Source organism: Gavialis gangeticus, unplaced genomic scaffold, assembly GCF_001723915.1.
Source record: "Gavialis gangeticus isolate Ggan-Ray unplaced genomic scaffold, GavGan_comp1, whole genome shotgun sequence".
NCBI classification, from domain to species: Eukaryota; Metazoa; Chordata; order Crocodylia; family Gavialidae; genus Gavialis; species Gavialis gangeticus.
Window position 1 is genome coordinate 2,248,228 of NW_017728997.1, and position 18,034 is coordinate 2,266,261.

General features: G+C 42.8%; 1 protein-coding gene across 2 annotated transcripts in view; it reads right to left on the reverse strand.

Annotated features, from left to right (window-relative positions):
• LMCD1 (LIM and cysteine rich domains 1) overlaps positions 1–18,034 on the reverse strand; it is a 70,494-nt gene that overhangs the window by 7,229 nt on the left and 45,231 nt on the right. For both annotated transcript variants that reach the window (XM_019504699.1, XM_019504698.1), the window contains exons 4-5: positions 9,579–9,914; positions 1,526–1,741 (exon numbers count right to left, since the gene is read on the reverse strand). In XM_019504699.1, the coding sequence (XP_019360244.1) occupies positions 1,526–1,741; positions 9,579–9,914 (552 nt within the window). The remainder of the gene's footprint in view (positions 1–1,525; positions 1,742–9,578; positions 9,915–18,034) is intronic.

Genomic DNA, 18,034 nt, shown 5'->3' on the forward strand with positions numbered 1-18,034 from the left:
GTGGGGGGGGGGGGGGGGCCTCCATGCTCGGCAGTGGACCTGAAAGTTGACCGGAAGTACTTTCGATCCACTTCTGGGTCTGCTGCTCAGTGTGCCCTGGCTCAGTGATTGGCCACAGAGGGACCATGGGTGCCCCCCCAGACCCAGGAGGCACCAGTCGCTGAGCTGGGGAGTGGGGCACGTGGAGGGTGGGGGTCCTTGGTGCACTCCCCGGCAGATCCGGAAGTGGACTGGATGTGCTTCTTGTTCACTTCCAGGGCCACTGCTGAGTGCGCTGGGGACCCCCCCATGCTCCTGTGGGACGCTCCATCCGCCCCAGCATCTCAGCATTCATAAGCCACCTGGTACGTAGAAAAAATACTTAGAACTGTGTCTATGTCCGATCGTTGAATCTCTCCAAATTGATCTGGAGCGTTCCGATCTGATTTGGAGAAATTAAAGGGTCTCCTGATTTGACTCAGAAATTTGGCCGCCAACTTGGGTCGAATCCTTGCCAAATTGAATCAGCAACTGAAGCTTCACACAGCCCTAATGCTCGTGGTCTTGGCCAGAAGCAGAACTTGAGGTGCTGGATGTTGGAACTGAGGCATGGAAGGACTTTAGAACCTCCTAGGATGAGGCAACAGCCAAGTGGGATTCAGCGGATCAAAATAGTCCACGCGGGCACCTACATCCTTTTGTAAGCCTAGGTCCCCGATTACTACAGGCAACAATACCACATCTATCTGCTTTAGTTACATAGCTCTTCTACTACAAAACTCATTCTTTAGTGCAGATCTGAATGGCTTCAACATCCAGGTGGAGCACAGAAAACAGGCAATCTCAAATCAGAGCTTTTCTCTGAAGACTTTTAATCCTTAGCCTCTTTTTAGGAGATATAGGAGACTACAATTATAAAGTCAACCATCAGTATGCGGGACTACATAGCCCTGAGTACATTGAAGTGCCTAAGCATTTTAAAACAATATATTTTCAATAATCAGTTTGCTATGTTTTTGGCAGAGCTTCTGAACAGTTACACGGCTGTGGAGTGGGCTCTTGGGCATGAACTATTTCATATTTAAAACAAAAATCTTTGGATCAGAACCTGAATCCATCCCTTTGTGAAGCAATTTAGGCCCAATATGACAGAGTCTAGCAAAATCAGGCCTTTGTTGGCATGAAATCGAATAGTCAGCTCTCATCACCTCTCCACCACTGAACCTGAACACTAGACTTATTCAGCCTTACACTGCTAACTCAATAGCCAACTTGCTTGTCCTATGTGTTTCCAGCACCAATGGAAAGCAGAAAACAAGTTGGAATTCACACCATTTGGCAGACAGATGGTGGGCAAGGTCCCATAGTCTCAATCAGGAAACTCCAGAGAAGAGCAGGATGCCTATGTGAACCAAGGGTTCCCTGGTATATGGAGTTGGAGGAAGATGGTTACAGATAAGTAATAAACTATGATGCTCTCTCTGTGCCTAGCAAAGGGCAGAAAATAGCAGAACGGACTTATGTCCTTAACCATTCTAGGCCTTACCTCATCACAGGCTGCACAACGTGGCCTTATGCTCTCACAGTAGTGACGGCCGCACCACACTGCACCATTTTTCCAGAAGTAGATCAGGTCAACCAGAGGGTCTGAGCACTTGCAGCACATGAAACATGCTGGGTGCCATTGGTGGCTGTAGCCTGCTCTGTCAGCATACACCACAGGGCAATTTGCAGGCATCACCTGTTTGCAGATTTCACAGCACTAGAAGGGAGAATAAATTAAGTGTTTTTGGGACGAGGGGAGGGAAATATTCAGCCAATTCATAATCCAAGATATGACCTCCACTGAATCGGGACACTTTTTGGTCATCATGTGTCTATCAAAACTGTTGTCAAAACAAGGAACATTAATGATTGAAGATAGTTAACATGTTTTAGACAAAATCCATATATATGGCTTCTCATGAATTCTCCGTTCTTATTTAGCCTAGAGGAGTAGATAGTCAAGTAAATAGTCTAGAGGAGAGTTGTTAGAAAGTTAAACAGTTTTTGTCACAGATAATGTAGCAGTAGGGTAAATAACACATTCTCATGTAAAACATTTAGTTCTAGCATTGCATTAGCTGTATGATTTAGGTTATTTTTGCCACATCTGAGAAAACTGATGGAAGAACTGAACAAAAGAGCATCAGTCAATCTTTGCATTCTGTCTGAAAGAGGAAGTAAGCAAGGAGCAAGAGACACTATGTTAAATGAGCAGTTTTTCACACTTAGGCCAGTCTAAAAGAAGTTCAGGGGCTTGTAAACCTCAGAAGCCTTCTGCTGGGAGACAGAAGCCACCATAGGGAAGCCCAAGTCTTTGGAGCTGCAATGCATGCATGGAGAGTGCATGTATATCTGTGGGTCTTCCAGTGGCTTCATTACAGCATCTATGGTAGCAGGATGTACAGCACCATGGGACACCCTAGCTATTAGTGAGGATATGGCATCCAGCAGAAAGTACATGTGCATCTACGCATGTTTTTAGCCAACTGCTGGCAGAAACCTTCTGGTGTTGTGCTAATGGAAAGGGTGTTTGATACTATGGGGAGTTGCAAGTTTGAGGACACTCTTATTTTTGCCAGCACCACCTAACTTCTCCTGGCTAAACTATAATGTAGACCAGACCCGGATCATGTCCCATTGTAGCTAATGTATCATGTACATGGTACTATTGTAGCTAATGAAAGTAGGTATAATTGTAATCTCCTTGAAGCCTGTTGACCACCTAGAGTTCTCATGCTATTATCAGGGTGAAATGGACATCACTCCATCATTTCTTTAATGCCCATTGGTTTAAGACTGAGTAGTTCCACAGATTTTAATGTTATCCTTAATTTATACCTGGGTTAAAGAAAAAAGAATCAGACTCCAGGTATCCAAAGAGTGAGAGCTTACACTAGAAAAAGAACCAGTTGGGTTTATCCCTTCCTTTAGCCCATAATGCAAAATCCTGAAGATGTTTTAAAATATATTTAAACACCTCTTTCTCTTAAGTTGATAAACAGACTTAGTGGCTTCCAGTTGCCTTTTACGCTCCCGTTTTACAGTTTTGGATAGTTGGAATCGGCCTCATAGCTGCTGAGTCTGCACTTTGTCAGTGTTTTTGTTTCGAAGTCATCAAAATAAGTGTTTGAGTAGTAGCTGGAGTCTCTTCCAGAAAAGCTTCTGGCTGCAAGGCTAGACTTTTACCAGTAGTCTTTGAAGAACTCTCGTTAAAGTTTTATCAAAACAAGATGTACTGTTTAAGCAACTTGTGTGTCTCATGGGTTGCAATTTAAAATTACTCTGCCAGATTAATCCTCTTGCTAACGATTTCAACAAGTTTTGAATTGCAGGCACTCTCAATGGCCCAGAAACTAGGAAGGTAATTCAATCTTTTCCGTGCGCATTGTAAACAAACAGCAATTTCATTTGTGTTTTGAATTCAGGTCAACATGTAGAGGAAAAACCATGTAAGGGGGGAAAAAAATCCCATAGTTTTCCTCCATAGAGTTTAAACAATAACAGATTAGCCATCTCCCTGTTCCCCAGTTCTGAGCCTTCCTAAAGGAGTTCTGTATATGCACGATTAGAAACACAGTTGTGGTGCATTAGGGTTCAGATGTTTTGCTATGCCTCCAGCCCCTCTTTTACCAGCAAGAGGATACAGAGAGGAAGAAATGCACATCCATGCATCTTAACAGGTAGGCCTGGCCTGGCCTAGCCTCCCATGGAGGAATGGAAAGAGGGAATTAGAAGACTCCAGGGCTGAATTTGCATAACCCTATCATCCAGAATAGTTCCAAAATGTTTCTAAGGGATGCGCAAGCACTAGTTGGAGATAGTGTGTGTGGTTACTGCATCTTATTACAGCTCCAAATATCATCTACTCCAGTCTCTTGCTCAGCGTAGGATTGTCCCTGACTAAATCATTCCACGCACGTGTCTGTCCAAACTGCTTCTGAAAATGTCCAGGGATGGAGACTCCAGCACTTCTCTAGGTAGCCTGTTGCAAGGCTTAGCACTCTCATAGTTAGAAAGTTCCTCCTAATCTCCAACCTAAAATTTCCTGTGCTGCAGCTTGAGGCCATTGTTCCTAGTCTGGTCTCCTATGACCACAGAGAAAAGCCTATCTCTATAGGACAGCCTGTCCTTCAGGTATATGCAGACTGTTATCAAATCCTTCCTTCAAGTGTTTTCTTTTCCAGAATAAATAACCCTACCTTTTGAGAGATCTGAGTGTTAAAAGAGATCATTAATACAAGAAACTCTGAGTTAAAACTCACATTTCTTGTCAATAAGAATACTGAACTCTTATTTCCCTGTTCCTTCACATGGCAATTATTCACAGTCTTTGCTAGGCATCAGAGACATTGTGCTATTTATATTCCCACTTATTATTCCTTGTGGCAAACCTCACCATTTTTTAACATTTTAGTGGGACTTTTAATATGGCACTTATCTCCATTTCTCTGTGTATGAGCAAAGGACTTTGCTAGCTGCCACCTGGTATATGTGAATGATAACAAAGAGCCCCTATCCTTTTTTTCATTTCAAGGAAAGGATTTCCAATAAGTAGTAGTAATTCTTACATCTCTTTTATAACTGAAGTTTCTACAGTTGAAGATGTTTTTAATGTGCTTCCATTGAATATGCATGAGGCCGCTGGCCTCAAACTTCAGAGCCGTAGTTAATTTTGATTGATGGCTCTTTGGTTTGCTTGATTCCAACACTCTGGCTGCAATACTGGAAGGTTTTCTGACACTGGGTGGGTCAGTTAGACTCCGTTTTGTGCCTGGCAGAGAACCAGTTTGGCTAATAAGAGGCCTGTTATAGCTATGGAATTTTTTTCCATGGCACAAATGTGTGACCGATTGTTTGAGATCAGGTCCCTTTCTTAGGGAGATTTACATTGGCCAAAACATTTTGTTCCATCAGCACAAGCACTTAAATACGCAATTAGCATGTTTAACCTTACTTCATTGGGGCAACACAAACATGGCTCTCATATGTCTTTTATGTAACATTTGGGCCATATACAGGCATTATGTTTCTACTGGGAGAATCACAGGTCCCAGAAGAGAGCATGAGTGTTCAGGCATTCATACATTTTCTTCCAGAATAAAAAAAAAAGGCTGTGCTGGGAGAATAATCAACTCATTTCCAGACATGTAGAAGTCTGTCCTGGGAGAGAGTTTTCCCAATGATTGAATCCTTCTGGGACCAAGAGGAATTGAACCATAGGGAAATGCTCCCTACGCCTTGCAAGATTGGGATAAACCAATCTAGAGAAGGAGAGAGCAGGAAAGACTGGTGCTTCCTGCAACTGGTGCGGCACCATGGTGGCGAGTGGTGAGCAGGGACCACCCACAGCCTCTGCCCACGGTGATGGTGAGCAGGGACCACCTGCAGCTACCGCCGGTGGTGTCAGTGGCAGGGGGGTAGGGACCTCATGCAGCCATCACCAGCAGCCTATTTCAGAGGGGCACATGCCTCCCCCACCATGCGTTGCCTATGGGAAAGAGTCCAGCAGAGGGTGACAACAATGGTGAGAGGGTTGGGGCACATGACTTCTGAGATGAGACTAAGGGAACTAGGCTTATTTATTCTGAAGAAGAGGAGACTGAGAGGAGAAATAATAGCAGTCTTCAACTACCTGAAAGGGGGTTCAAACAAGGATGGAGCTGGACTGTTCTCAGTGGAGGCAGAAAACAGAACAAGGAGCAATGATCTGAAGTTGCAGCAAGGGAAGTTTAGGCTAGATATTAGGAATAATTTTCTCACTAGGAGGGTAGTAAAACACTGGAACAGGTTACTCAGAGAGGTGGTGGAAGCTCCATCCTTGGGGGTTTTCAAAACCTGGCTAGACAAAGCCTTCGCTGGGATGATCTAGTTGGGGCTGGTCCTGCTTTGAGCAGGGGGTTGGACTAGATGACCTCCTGCAGTCCCTTCCAACCCAAACTTCTTATGATTTCTAAGGCACAGGGGTCACTTGGTCCTGCCCCTCTCATAGACTGAGAGGACAGGAGAGAAGCACCCCAGAGTGCCTGGTGTGGAATGGATGGAGGATTTGTCGCATGTCTCAGTCCACTCGGTTCCTAGAGCCTACGAGCTGAGCAGAGGAGAAGCCGCTGCTGTTTCCCTGCCCATTCCTCATTGGGCTCCCCAGTGTGAGGAGTGAGTAAAGTGGGTCTTTGCCCCATTGCTAGACCTTATGCTTTCACCAGACTAAAATCACCCCAGTCTGAGGAAGATGTGGAGAAGGGGAGAGGGGGCAGTTGAAGGCTGTGAGCACTTGTATTGCTCCCTCTCCCAGGATCATTTCTAATGGTTGAAAATTGCCACTTCTAGACATGAATGTCTCTTCATGGCCCTGGTTCCAGGGCCTGGAATCTTTTCTACATCATGTCTCTTGATTTGAGAGTCCATGTCTCTGAACTGGGAGATCAGTCTGAACAAGGCTGAAACTCTGCTTCTGCATTTTTCATTTTAAACTTTAGGTTCATTAGACCAGAATCTCTACTCGTTGAACGATGGGTTTTCCAAAATTCCTTTTAAAATGTGCAGAACCCAATTTCTAAAAAAGTCATTGCTCTACCTTTCTGCCTCTGTTAGAGTCCCCAGGTAGACCTCTTTCCTTAAACTAAGCAATCATAGCATCAAGGATGGGAGCCTTTTTTCAACATCATTACCCTCCCCTTCAAGGTTAGGACACCTATGGGCTACTGCTACTACTGCCCTAATACTTCAAGTTCACATGAAAACTCTCCCTCCCTGAAGCCAGATAAAGCTGATGGGGATAGGGCTGGAATCTCCTCAAGGAAGTGAAGGCTGGGAGAAATGAAGTTGCCTAATGCTTAACACAGCGACGTGTGGTATTCAGGTTAGTGCATCCAGATGTTTGCAAGAGAAAGAAAGATGGCAGTGCTTCCTACTGTAGTGATCCTTGGATCTGAAGTGATCTACTTAACAACTCAGACTGCTCCTAGTTGTAATACATCTTTGTTATTACACCTCTTGGTAACTCTTTTCTCCACCTGTATCAGATTCCCCTTAAATTCATGCATGCTAAGACTTCTTTTACTGCCAGGTTTAAATTTTTTTCATGTCTCTAGTTTTTGTTAAGCTAACAACATTTGCAAGGTAAGTGCTGGGTCAAAATACCCTTTGCAGTACTCTTGGCCTGCCTCTTCAAGGAATAAGATACCAAAATACATCTGTTTGCCAGGACAAACAGGACAGGGTTTGAACTGCAGCCCAGTACAAAGCCCCCATCTTTTTCTTAGTGTTTAAGAGAGACCAGGGAATTGTGCATGACTGAATGGGGTTGAAGAGCCTGGCACCAAGACAAAAATTTGTCCTGGACCATTTCAAGCAATTTGGGAACCTTGTAAAGCCAGAGGCCTGCCTTGCATCCTACCAGCAATGCCTGTTTTCGGACCCAATTCTTCACTAGTTTACACAGGTATAAGGCCCCTGCTGTAAACACATGCCCACTGAAACAGGGTGCCAAGTTAGGCCCTCGTTCCCCACATCCCATGCCCCTTTTGGAGACATAAGGAATAGAGAATATATCCAGAAACATGGGTATGAAGGGAAATATGAGTGGATGTAGTAGCAGGGAACAATCTATTATATGTTTCAGCAAAGGATGAAATTAAAGAACCAGGAAACTCAAGTTCAGCGCACTACGCAGCAGTGGAGAGTCAGTAGTAACAGTCATAGTCACATCAGTGCTGGCATAACTGACCTGAAAGCAACTGGAGCAGCAGAAATCTTAGCATTGACCAAGTCAGCTCTGACCTATATCTGGCTGCATTTTCCTTCCTTGGCACTTATACAAAGGGCATGCAAAATGCTACCACTCTATCTTTGTGCAGGCTGCATAATTGTAAATCATTATACAAGGCCAAGGAAATCAGACTTTATTTCTTGCGCTCTTATCCTCTCATCCCTCAGCTGTCTTAACTGCTGCAGGAAAGATTCTTTTCAAGTGGGTGCGGGGAAACATGAAGACGTCTTTGTCACAGCAAAAGCTGCTGTGGAATTTTGCAGGGCAGCCTCCAAGTTCAGCAGTGTGATATGTTAGCATAAACGTATCTTTGGTAACTGTTTGTGAAGCAATTTCAGTTTCAGCTGGTGCCTGAAGAAAAATAAAGCCTTAAATTCTAAGAAGAATAACACCACAGTTATGTATTTACTTGGAAAGATAAACTAGCAATCTAAATAAACTCGCTTTGCCACGATGGCTGCTGTAAATGATTTTAATGGAAACCTTCCTTTTTCAGATGGTAATTTTTTTTTTTTTCAGTTTGCAACTCTCTGCCCAGCTTGAGGTTTTGTTAAAATATTCAAAAAAACCCTCCTGTTCCCCTACACTCTGAAGGCTCGTCACATACAAGTGGGGAAAAGAGTCCTCATTACCCAATATGGAATGAAGAGTGGCTGCACTTGACATCCCAACCCGGTATAATTATTTCAAGGAAACGCTGCCTTAAAAAAATTCACTTACATCAGTCTTTCTGTATTAAAAATAAAGAAGAAAAGATAAATCAATCATTGCAAGTTATCCTGGCAAGTGCCAGGATGAAAAGTTTCCAGTTCAGCAAATATATTTGATGATAGGCATTTCTTGGAATGATCACATTGACCACTCAAGACCCCTTTTAAAAGGTTGTGGTCAGTTAGATTTATGTCCTCTAAACACAAGAAATTAAGAAAGCATCTGTAGCCTTTCTTTTGGAAGTGCATATTTCAGTCCCAGTTTTGCACGTCTAGACAATGCATTCCATAGTTATTGAATGATAAGCCCTTGAAATATCTACAATTGCTTGTGCAAATTCAAACATAGAGCCCCACCTTTGTAATGTCACAGTTAACATATTGCCTAGGGTAATTTACAACGCTCACTTTCACTTGGCTTGGAAACAGTTGACTTATTCAGATACTCCTGGATGTAGTAACATACAGTCACTGGTTTTGGGTACCGTGTTTTCTCATGCCCAACCCAAGGTAATTTGTGCTTAATTTTCAAAGTCACCAGGGAACTTCCTTTGAAGTTTCTGGGAACCACAGTCAATGATATTAAGGTTATTGTGTGCACATTAAGGTAATCATCTTTTGATTTAAAGATAAGATTAAGGAGCAGTCAGTGATGGCCAAAGTTTGGACGACACTGAATGTTCTTGAACATTGCTTAGGCTAGTGGTTCTCAGCCTTGCTAAGACTCAAGGTGCCTCTCATTAGACTTGGAAAAATGCCAGCTCTTAGCTTTCACTTATTTTTTGATTATGGAAAAACAATAGAGCAATTAGTATTTTGCAAAGAACTCAGGCTGACCGCAATTTTTTGACACTATATATTCCCATTTAAAATCTCTAGGTTTATCTTGTGAATCATTTGTAGGGATTTGCACACCTAACAGTGCTAATATTGCATGGAATCCTGTGGCACCCTTAAAAGGATCTTGTGGCAGCCCAGGGTGCCATGGCACATTGTTTGGAAAAAAAAAAATCACAAGTTTAGGCAATGGGAACACTTACAGCACATAGTCTCTAGTGTCACAGAAGTCTACTTACATATTCTGCTTCTGCTGGTGGACCACTGAGGGCTCCATTGGTTGAAACAGATGGCTTACTTGTACCCGCATTTTTGTCTTGATGCTTCCCTTCCTCTTTGGCACTGCCACCTTGGCCAGGAAGTGCAACTTCACCAACTCCCAGAGCATCATTTTTATATTTCTTTACAAAGTCTTCCATCAGCTTTATCTCATTTTCAGCAAGGCCACGACAGTGAGAAGGATCCTGGTCATAAATAGGAAGCTGTCTCATCAACTGTCTACGACGGTAATATGCTCCTTCTGTGCCTGCTATCGGCTGCATCTTCTTTGGAATCAGTTCCATGTACTGTATAGCCTGAGTGAGGGAAAAGGAGTACAAGGGTATTATCAAGGCAATGATCAGTGCTTTAATATGCAGAAGCATTAGCTCTTTGTCTGCATCTGCTCTCCAACAAGATGCTCCCCTGCTTAGAACTACTGATCTATTGTTCAAATGTATGCTCTACTTTGACACTCCAAAATGATCTTTGCTTAATTTTAGAGCTAAATGGATGAACTTGTTCTGATGGAAAAATCAGAACTAGATTGGCTGTCTTCCAGATAATCTTTGAGGTTTCAGAACATCAGAGCTGCTCAGGTTTCTTTTCAGTTTCATGCTGACGTTTGAATGAGTTGTGAAGACACGTCTAAAGCTTGATTTCCACCTGCTCTTCACCACCTCTTAATATTCCACTCCCCTTAATAGTACCAGGTACCATCAAATTAGTATTTTCTCTCAACTCATGCATATTGTTGGCATTCAGGAGCAGAAAGTGCTATGTTACAGTGACTACATAATCAATAGACATTCACAGGTGTAGAGTGCCAAGTGCTTTATGAAGTGCCATTCCATGTTATAGAGGGAGTATCTAAAGTACAGAAGGAAGAAACAACTTGTCCAAGGTCATTTAGGAAGGCAATAGCCAAGCTGGGATTTAAAACCTGGCTCTGCATTCTAGGCTACTATCCGTTCCACTTGGCACATTCTTCTGCCCTTCCCCAAATTTTTGAATCATGCAGTAATGTAGGTAAGGGAAAAAAGAAGAAACAGGAACATATTCAAGATTCCCAAACACTAATAGATTAGGGTAATCATGGAAGCTTATCTAAAAATTAAAAATCCTTTAAATCAGAAGCAAAGATTTCCTTCTGAAACCCCTTCCCTACTGAAAGAAAAAGCCTGAGCCATATGTTTTTTGGCTTCAGAGAGATTTTTTCCCTTCAGAAAGTTCTTTGTCCAAGAGTAATATCCACAAAGTATAACATTTAACATGATGACAATTCACCCACTCAAACTGAGAACTCTGCCTTGATCTTTAACTTTACAAGAGCGATTAGAGAAAGTGAAGTATGTTCTCGACTAGATGATAGATCAGTAGTTAAAAGGAAACAGAACTGGGGTTTCACCTCTCGACACAACTGAGAATGTACTATTTACTGCTACAAAAGGCTCAGTATTCATGCTGTAATAATTAGTCTGTTTTCCATTCTAAATAGAAGGAAAATAATGAGTTTGTATGCATCTATGTGTGGGGGCAGCATACAAAGATTTAGTAGGAGGGAATTTTATTCACACTACTACTTATTATTGAGGCCAGCTTTTGGCTTTTCAGCTGTTCCTGAATCCTGACAACCACAATACCAGCCAAAAGCTTTTTCCCATCCTGCATTTCTCTGAGCCGAGTCATTCCTCTCTATGTGGGTCTTGGCACATTTACCCTTGCTATATCAGATCATAACATGCTCCATGCAGGGCTACCCCCAAATGCTACTTAGAAACTTTGGTAGTATAGAAAGCAGCTGCCCATCTATGGCTACATTCGGCTCCCGTTGCCTTCAGTAGGCGTTGTATCAGAACTGTAATGTTCGCCATCGGGAAGCCAACATTTTGGGTTCCCGTACTTCTCTCATGACCTGCTGGCTTGTTAAGACTAGATGGAGCAAAAATCTCCCAGAAAACATAGTTGCATATTCCGACTTTGGTAAAAGTGGCATGCCAAGAAGTTTACATCTGTAGGAATCAATTTCTTTGAGCCAAGAAAAGCTTTAAAATCAAAAAAGGGAGTACTCCCTAATGGGAAAACTGATTTAGGTGAAACCACTATTCAATCTGTATTGTTCACCTGATCTTCTGTGGGAAGTTGCTGGTGTGTGTCTTCTTATTTGACTGTAAGTTCCTAGTGCCATAAGCTAGAATATGGCCACAGCAGGTATAAAATGCTAACAAGAGTTGTGTGACAAATTTGCTGCCTATTTCTGAGCTATTGAGAAAGTGGCCACCAACAGCTAGTTGGCTACTGGCCATTATAAATGAACACATCAGAGGCAAGTCTAGTATACGACCAAAATCTACACCTTATAAATCTGAAGGATTGAATAGCCAGCACTTGGGTGCTATGTTAATAAGTTTGGGTTTTTTCCCTTAAACTGTTACGAGGAAATTACTTCAAGCTGTAGACGCTGTCAAGCAATCCTTTATTTTCCCCTCCTCTAACAGGAGGGAAGGACCTGTAAACCAATAGGCAATCACATGACAGCTTCGCCTACAGCTTTAAAATTGATAGCCATTAACATTATTGTGCTACTGATTACCTTAGAGGGATGACTTTTACCAACTTGATTTTTCATTATGGGGGGGCAGAATTTCAGAAAGCGTAATTAAGAACACTTATGGTTCCTCTAATGAGAGGAATCCATTTGTTGCCAGTTGGCCACTTCATTGGAATCATAAAAAGACAGTGGTCCTAAGACAGGCTTGTTCTACCCTAAATTAACACTGGAAGGAGGATGTAGTCTGTACAGTTTGCTTGTTTCTGGCATGGGGCTTAAAAGGAAAGGGAGTTTCCCATTGGAGGCCTTTTTCCTATTATAGTGTGAAGAGCTAACAGGCAGCCAGTTGGCTGTTTGCCATTCAGTTTTAAAGACCAGTGTTCAGCTGCATTGGATTTGCTTCTTACTTGGTCAGCATTTGCAAGCTGAATAGTAATACAATGGAAAGACTATTAACCATTTACTGTTGATCTTGTGGAGGTATAGGAAAGTACAGAATATTAAACCCCGAACAGCCAATTAAAGTTATAAAACCCCCTGTGTAAGTCCCCTCCTCAGGCATCTTTAGAGAGATGAAAATATTCTGTAGGCACTCGGCAGTCACAGTGAAATTTCATACCACCAGTCAATAAGTGGGTATAAAGGAAGACGATACAACCTCAACGTGAAAAGTCAAATTCCCCATTTACTTCCATAGGGTCTGAATTGCTGATATTTTTGGAACTATCCCTAATTACAAATGGCGGTATTTATCAATTAAGGTATGCCTATCCAGTCATAAGGCAAGTGGATAGCTAGTTACTTTGGCCCATAAACTTCCAAGTCCTCAAAAAGTTTTATTTAGAAATAACAGGTTATAACATCTGGTCATTCATCAAGGATCAAGAGAAACCTTACCATGACTTCCACACAAGAACAAAAACAACCACTGGTCCAGCCTTCAGGAACATTTATCATAATGTAAGTCAAACTAGAGTGAGATAGCAACTGTACTTTAAGAGAAATTCATGCATCATGTAGATGTAACCTCCACAAAAATAACAAAAGAGAAGAATATATTATCACAAGGTGACTGCAGAAAGAAGGGATAGTGGGGAGAAGAAAAAAAGAACAACAACAACAAAAATCAGTGCTGTATAGTCAAGAATGTTAAAATCATCTGTTGACTTAGTCTAGCTACAGAAAAAATAAAACAACTCCACACCCTGATGACAAACAAAGCAGTAACATTTCTTCCATACTGGAAGAAATGCCAAATTTAATAAACGTGCCAAAACTAATGTACTTCTATAGCCATGGGAGGAATACAAAAATTCCAACCCAAGACATCTTATTCCACCCCAATGCCAGCGGCTAGATTTTATTTTAATGGAAAAATGTTTGCAGGAAGCAAAAGAGGGTAGGGCAAGATCACAAGCCTTTCAAAACCACAGCATAGCCTTGCTCAGTTTGGCACTCTTCAAGATAGGGGGGATGAATTTTTGTGCTCCTAGATTGTCTCAATTTTGCAACCTAAGTGCAAAACCAGTAAGGAAAAAAAAGGGGGGGGGGGGGAAATCACATCTGACACTCAAGACTGAATTGAGTGGCAATAAAAAGTTATGTCTCCTTTTCTGCTATTGTGCTTTATTATGTACTGTCAAATGTTTTATTATGTTGCCTCCACTTGGATAATTTCGGACAAGAATAGTTCCAGTTTTCACCACCCTAACTACTAATTTCCTCAAACAGTTATTTTATGAACTGTTCCCTTTGGTTTCCACCTGGATTTTGGATATCAATTTTATAACTTCTCCAGATGCAGCTCACTGAAGACAAGGCCTGAACTTCCTTCCATTACTAAACTAGCAACTTCAGGGCAACAATATTATGTTTAAAAAAAAAAATCCCCAAATTTCCACTTTGGTCCTCCAATGGGAAATGACTAGACCTGGTTAGTTATTCAGTAGAGATCTTTCTGGCCAAAATCCCTTTCAAACTGTTACCGTTCTTTTTAAAATAAAGTTTTACTGGGGGGGAGGGGTTGCAAGTCTACACGTGCATTAATGCGTGGTTGTGACTGTGCATTAAGTTTAGTACTTCTAATATGAGGTACTACATAAAGACACAGTAGCCAGTGCTAATGCACAGTAGAAACAGGGCACAATCTTTTTTGCGATGCTTAATGCATAGTAGACTAATTCTACTGCACATTAGCACAGTTTTTGCTGCGGTGTGCTAATGCGCAGTAGAATTAGTCTACTGTGCATTAAGCATCTGATGTAGATAAGACTCAGCTAGAACCATTTTTTTTTTGCTTTAAAAGAAAAACATGAAAGTTATTTTCAAACTTAATGAAGTGTTAAAAATAGTATTTTGCCCAGCAGCAACAAAAAATATGTGTGTGTAGACAAAACGGGGGCTCTAAATTGAAGCGGTGGATTTAAAAAAAACACCGCTTCAATTTAGGGCTGATTAACCCACCATATTGTGTGCACACCCTACTGACTTACCTGCCTTTCCGATGGGGAGGGGAGGACGAGCTGCCAGTGGGCAGAATGGTCCCTGGGCTGCGGCCGGGGCGGGGCTGGTGCTTCTCTCCCCCGCAGTGGCAGTGCCCCCCAGGTGGCCCCCACCTGCAGGCACCTGGCTCGAGCAGTCCTGGGGGCACCACAGCCGTGGAGGGAAGCACTGGGCCCCTGTGCAGCTCAGATAGGCAGGAAAACTCCAGGGGGAGAAAAAAAGATCAGGCTCGCCGCTTTTCTTGGGTGCAGCCTGCTTTCCCAGGCTGCTGCCAGGCTTCCTATAAAGCTGTGGAGCTGCACGGAGCCTGGTGCTTTGCTCCATTGCTGTAGAGGCAGCAAACCTAAAACTCCTTGAAGGAGTTTTAGTTTGCTGCTCCCCAAGTCATTTAAGCTGCATTATGCCACCGCATTTCCTATAGTGGCTGGAATGAATGTGCAATACACCGCTGAGGCGTGCAAACACCGACACCATTGAAGTGGTGCAAAAGCATTTAGCCCACTTTAAAGTGTTGTGCACACACTCCTCTCATTTCATCTACACATAGCCTAAAGCATGCTTTAGACTGTCAAAAGCAGAAACACAACCATTTTCAAATGTTTAGCCTGCCACTCCCACAAGAACCTCACACCCTGTGCTTGAGTTGCAAGTCTGAACTTTAGGGTCAAACAAATTTACCCTGTATGATATTCTCCAAATGCTCAATTTTGTGCGCGTAAGCGCAGTAGTGTAAACACATAATTACAAGTAGGCAAGTCTTGAGGTTCAGAACCAGGAAGGCCAATAGGGCTTGGAGCTAAACAGGGACTCGCACTGAATAAGTAATTGAAAAAAAGGGTGGGGATGGGGAGTCGCACCCTCCACCCTAGGCAGCGTAGTGCAAGTAGTAGAGTTTGCTAGCTAGCCTTCTTAGTGTAAACGGTAGATTTCTGGTAAATCTGAGATGGGCGGTTTGCTTAATAAAGCATGTTGCCTTGGAGGATTGCCATTATTGTTCTCTGGATTCCCCCAGCAAGCTCCCTGTCTGCCCCGGGGACCTGTGAAAGACAAATACAAGTTAAACAAATATTCCAGCTCTATTAGTTCTTACAAAAGAGTAGGAGCACAAGGGTAGTAGCACCAGTAGTAGCTCCATGCTTAAATAGCCAGACAGTCGAATAAGTGGGATTCTTAGTCCCTTATTACAAGAGAGTGCTTACTCTGTTTTTAAAGACAGAATTTGGTTACAGAGTTGCTTGATTCCAACTCAATAACCACTTCTGGGTTTTTTTTCCTTCCATGCCAGAGACTTGAAGGGAGCTTAGTTTCAGAATAAATACCAAGTCTGCCTCACTGATTTGTTAAATTGTGTAATTTTATACTTGCTTCTAAATCCCTTTTGAAGCATCGGACACATTTTTGGAACAGCCTAAAATGTATCCTAACTTAATTTAAAGGGAAAAGCATCTACAGAAGAAAGACTGCAAAATATGTAGTGTTTATGCGATCTCACCCAAACAAATGACAGTTACAAACACTCTAGATATTTCTGTATTGTCTTATTTCCAAGTACTCAAAAATATACTTCCATAAATGCAGTATGTTCTGGCCAAGAACAAATACTGGGCAGAGGAAGGAATGTGCTTTCAAGACTTGGGGACTTAGATTTAAACAAAAACAAAAAGAAAAACCCACCACAAATCCTGGTGATATGGAACTTTTGCTATCTATTCTTTCTGTTTCTTACAGAACTCAAATACAAACTTAATTTCCATTTTTACTTGGCCTAGACTGTGTTTAGCCTAAAATAAAAGTCTCAGTTTCAGTGCTGAATGCGATCGTGGTTATTTTGGCAGTCAGCGTATGCAATAGGCATGAGAAGATTTAGAATGGATACAACTGGATATCAGATAATAGCAAATGTTTGTAGCAACTCATTTATAAGCTTAAAAAGGATAGATAGTTGATATAGTTCAGCCATGCTTCCATAACCTTTTTACATTTTTTCCCCCCTTGTGAAGGAAGTAGGAAGAGGAAAACAGTACATTTTGGGCACGTCTACATGTCGCTGTACTGTGACATTGCTATAGTGCCATGCTTTAGTATTTCCTTTTGGCAGTATGGGCAGTAGGGCTGTGCAAAGCTTTGGGTGGTGATTTGACTTGGAGGAGATTTGGCCCAATTCGGTGGCCAAATCTCTGAACCCGAATTAAATCAGGGGACCAATTTAAAGGTCTGAATGGATTCAAAGATCTCTGAATCTTCAGAGAGCTTTGATGATTTGGGCAGGCCCCGGTGGCTGCAGCTGGTAAGTACTAGGGGCAGGGTAAGGGGGGCTGGGGGAGGGGACCAGCCCCCAACCCCCCCCAGCCCAGCCTTCCCTGATCCCTGCCCACTCCCCCAGCTCCCCCATGGCTACCCGGTCCCTTTGACACTCCTAATGATGTCTGTCGCTACGGCAAACAGAAAGGCCACTGGAAGAATGAGTGCTCAAATAAACCCCGGGGGCCCCCGCTCTCAGCTAGCACCCCTCGGTTTCAGCCAGGCGCCCGCTGAGCTCCACCGCCTGGACCAGCTCCTCTCCAGTCCTTTGAAGGTGAAGATCAGTGTTAGGACAGCCGAGAAAACCCAGAGATTTTAGCCCCTTTGCTTTCTACCCTTTCTGATGCTACAATAGCTGTTACTGTGGGAAAACAGATTGTTCCCTTTCTTGTTGATACGGGTGCTTCTTTGTCTATGCTTTGTCTGTGGGCGCGGTAGAGAAAGGGTAGCAGAAAGATGATCAGGAGACAGGTGATGGGTACCATGAGAAATAGTATAGCCCAGGTAGGTAACGGAAGCCCCAGGGCTGCCCCTGCCCACCCCAGCTCCCGGTACTTAAAAAAAAAAAATCCCCAGTGCTCACCGGGTGCTGTCAGACGGGGGGCAATTCCTGCTGCCCCCTACCCCTTGCTGCATGGGGGGCTGTGCTCAATGGCAGAGTTTCCATTGATGATGATGAGGCCAGAATTTTGCTTGCTATCGCTTTAGATATTTTATTCACTTTATATTCTTAAATGTGAACCCTGAGGCATTACAGCACATCCCTGGGAATCTGCTCTTTGTGCCGCAGAACATTGTTCCTATATTGTATATCCAGGCTCTGTGCAAACCACTTTTGTGCTGACAGTCAGTCTATTGAGGATTAAAATTGTGTTTGCTACTGTATTTCTAGAACAGGTGCTCAGAGAACCCCACTCATGCCTTTCAAGTGACAAAGAACTTTTTAAACATGTACTATTAGGTCAGACATTCAATTCTGTAACTTTAGAAGGTCACACCGAGACGCTCTGTGATGTTTTCCAGTCACTCTATGCTGCTTTCCTTTTGCAAAATGGGACAAGTTTAGGAGTTTGGTTAACTCCT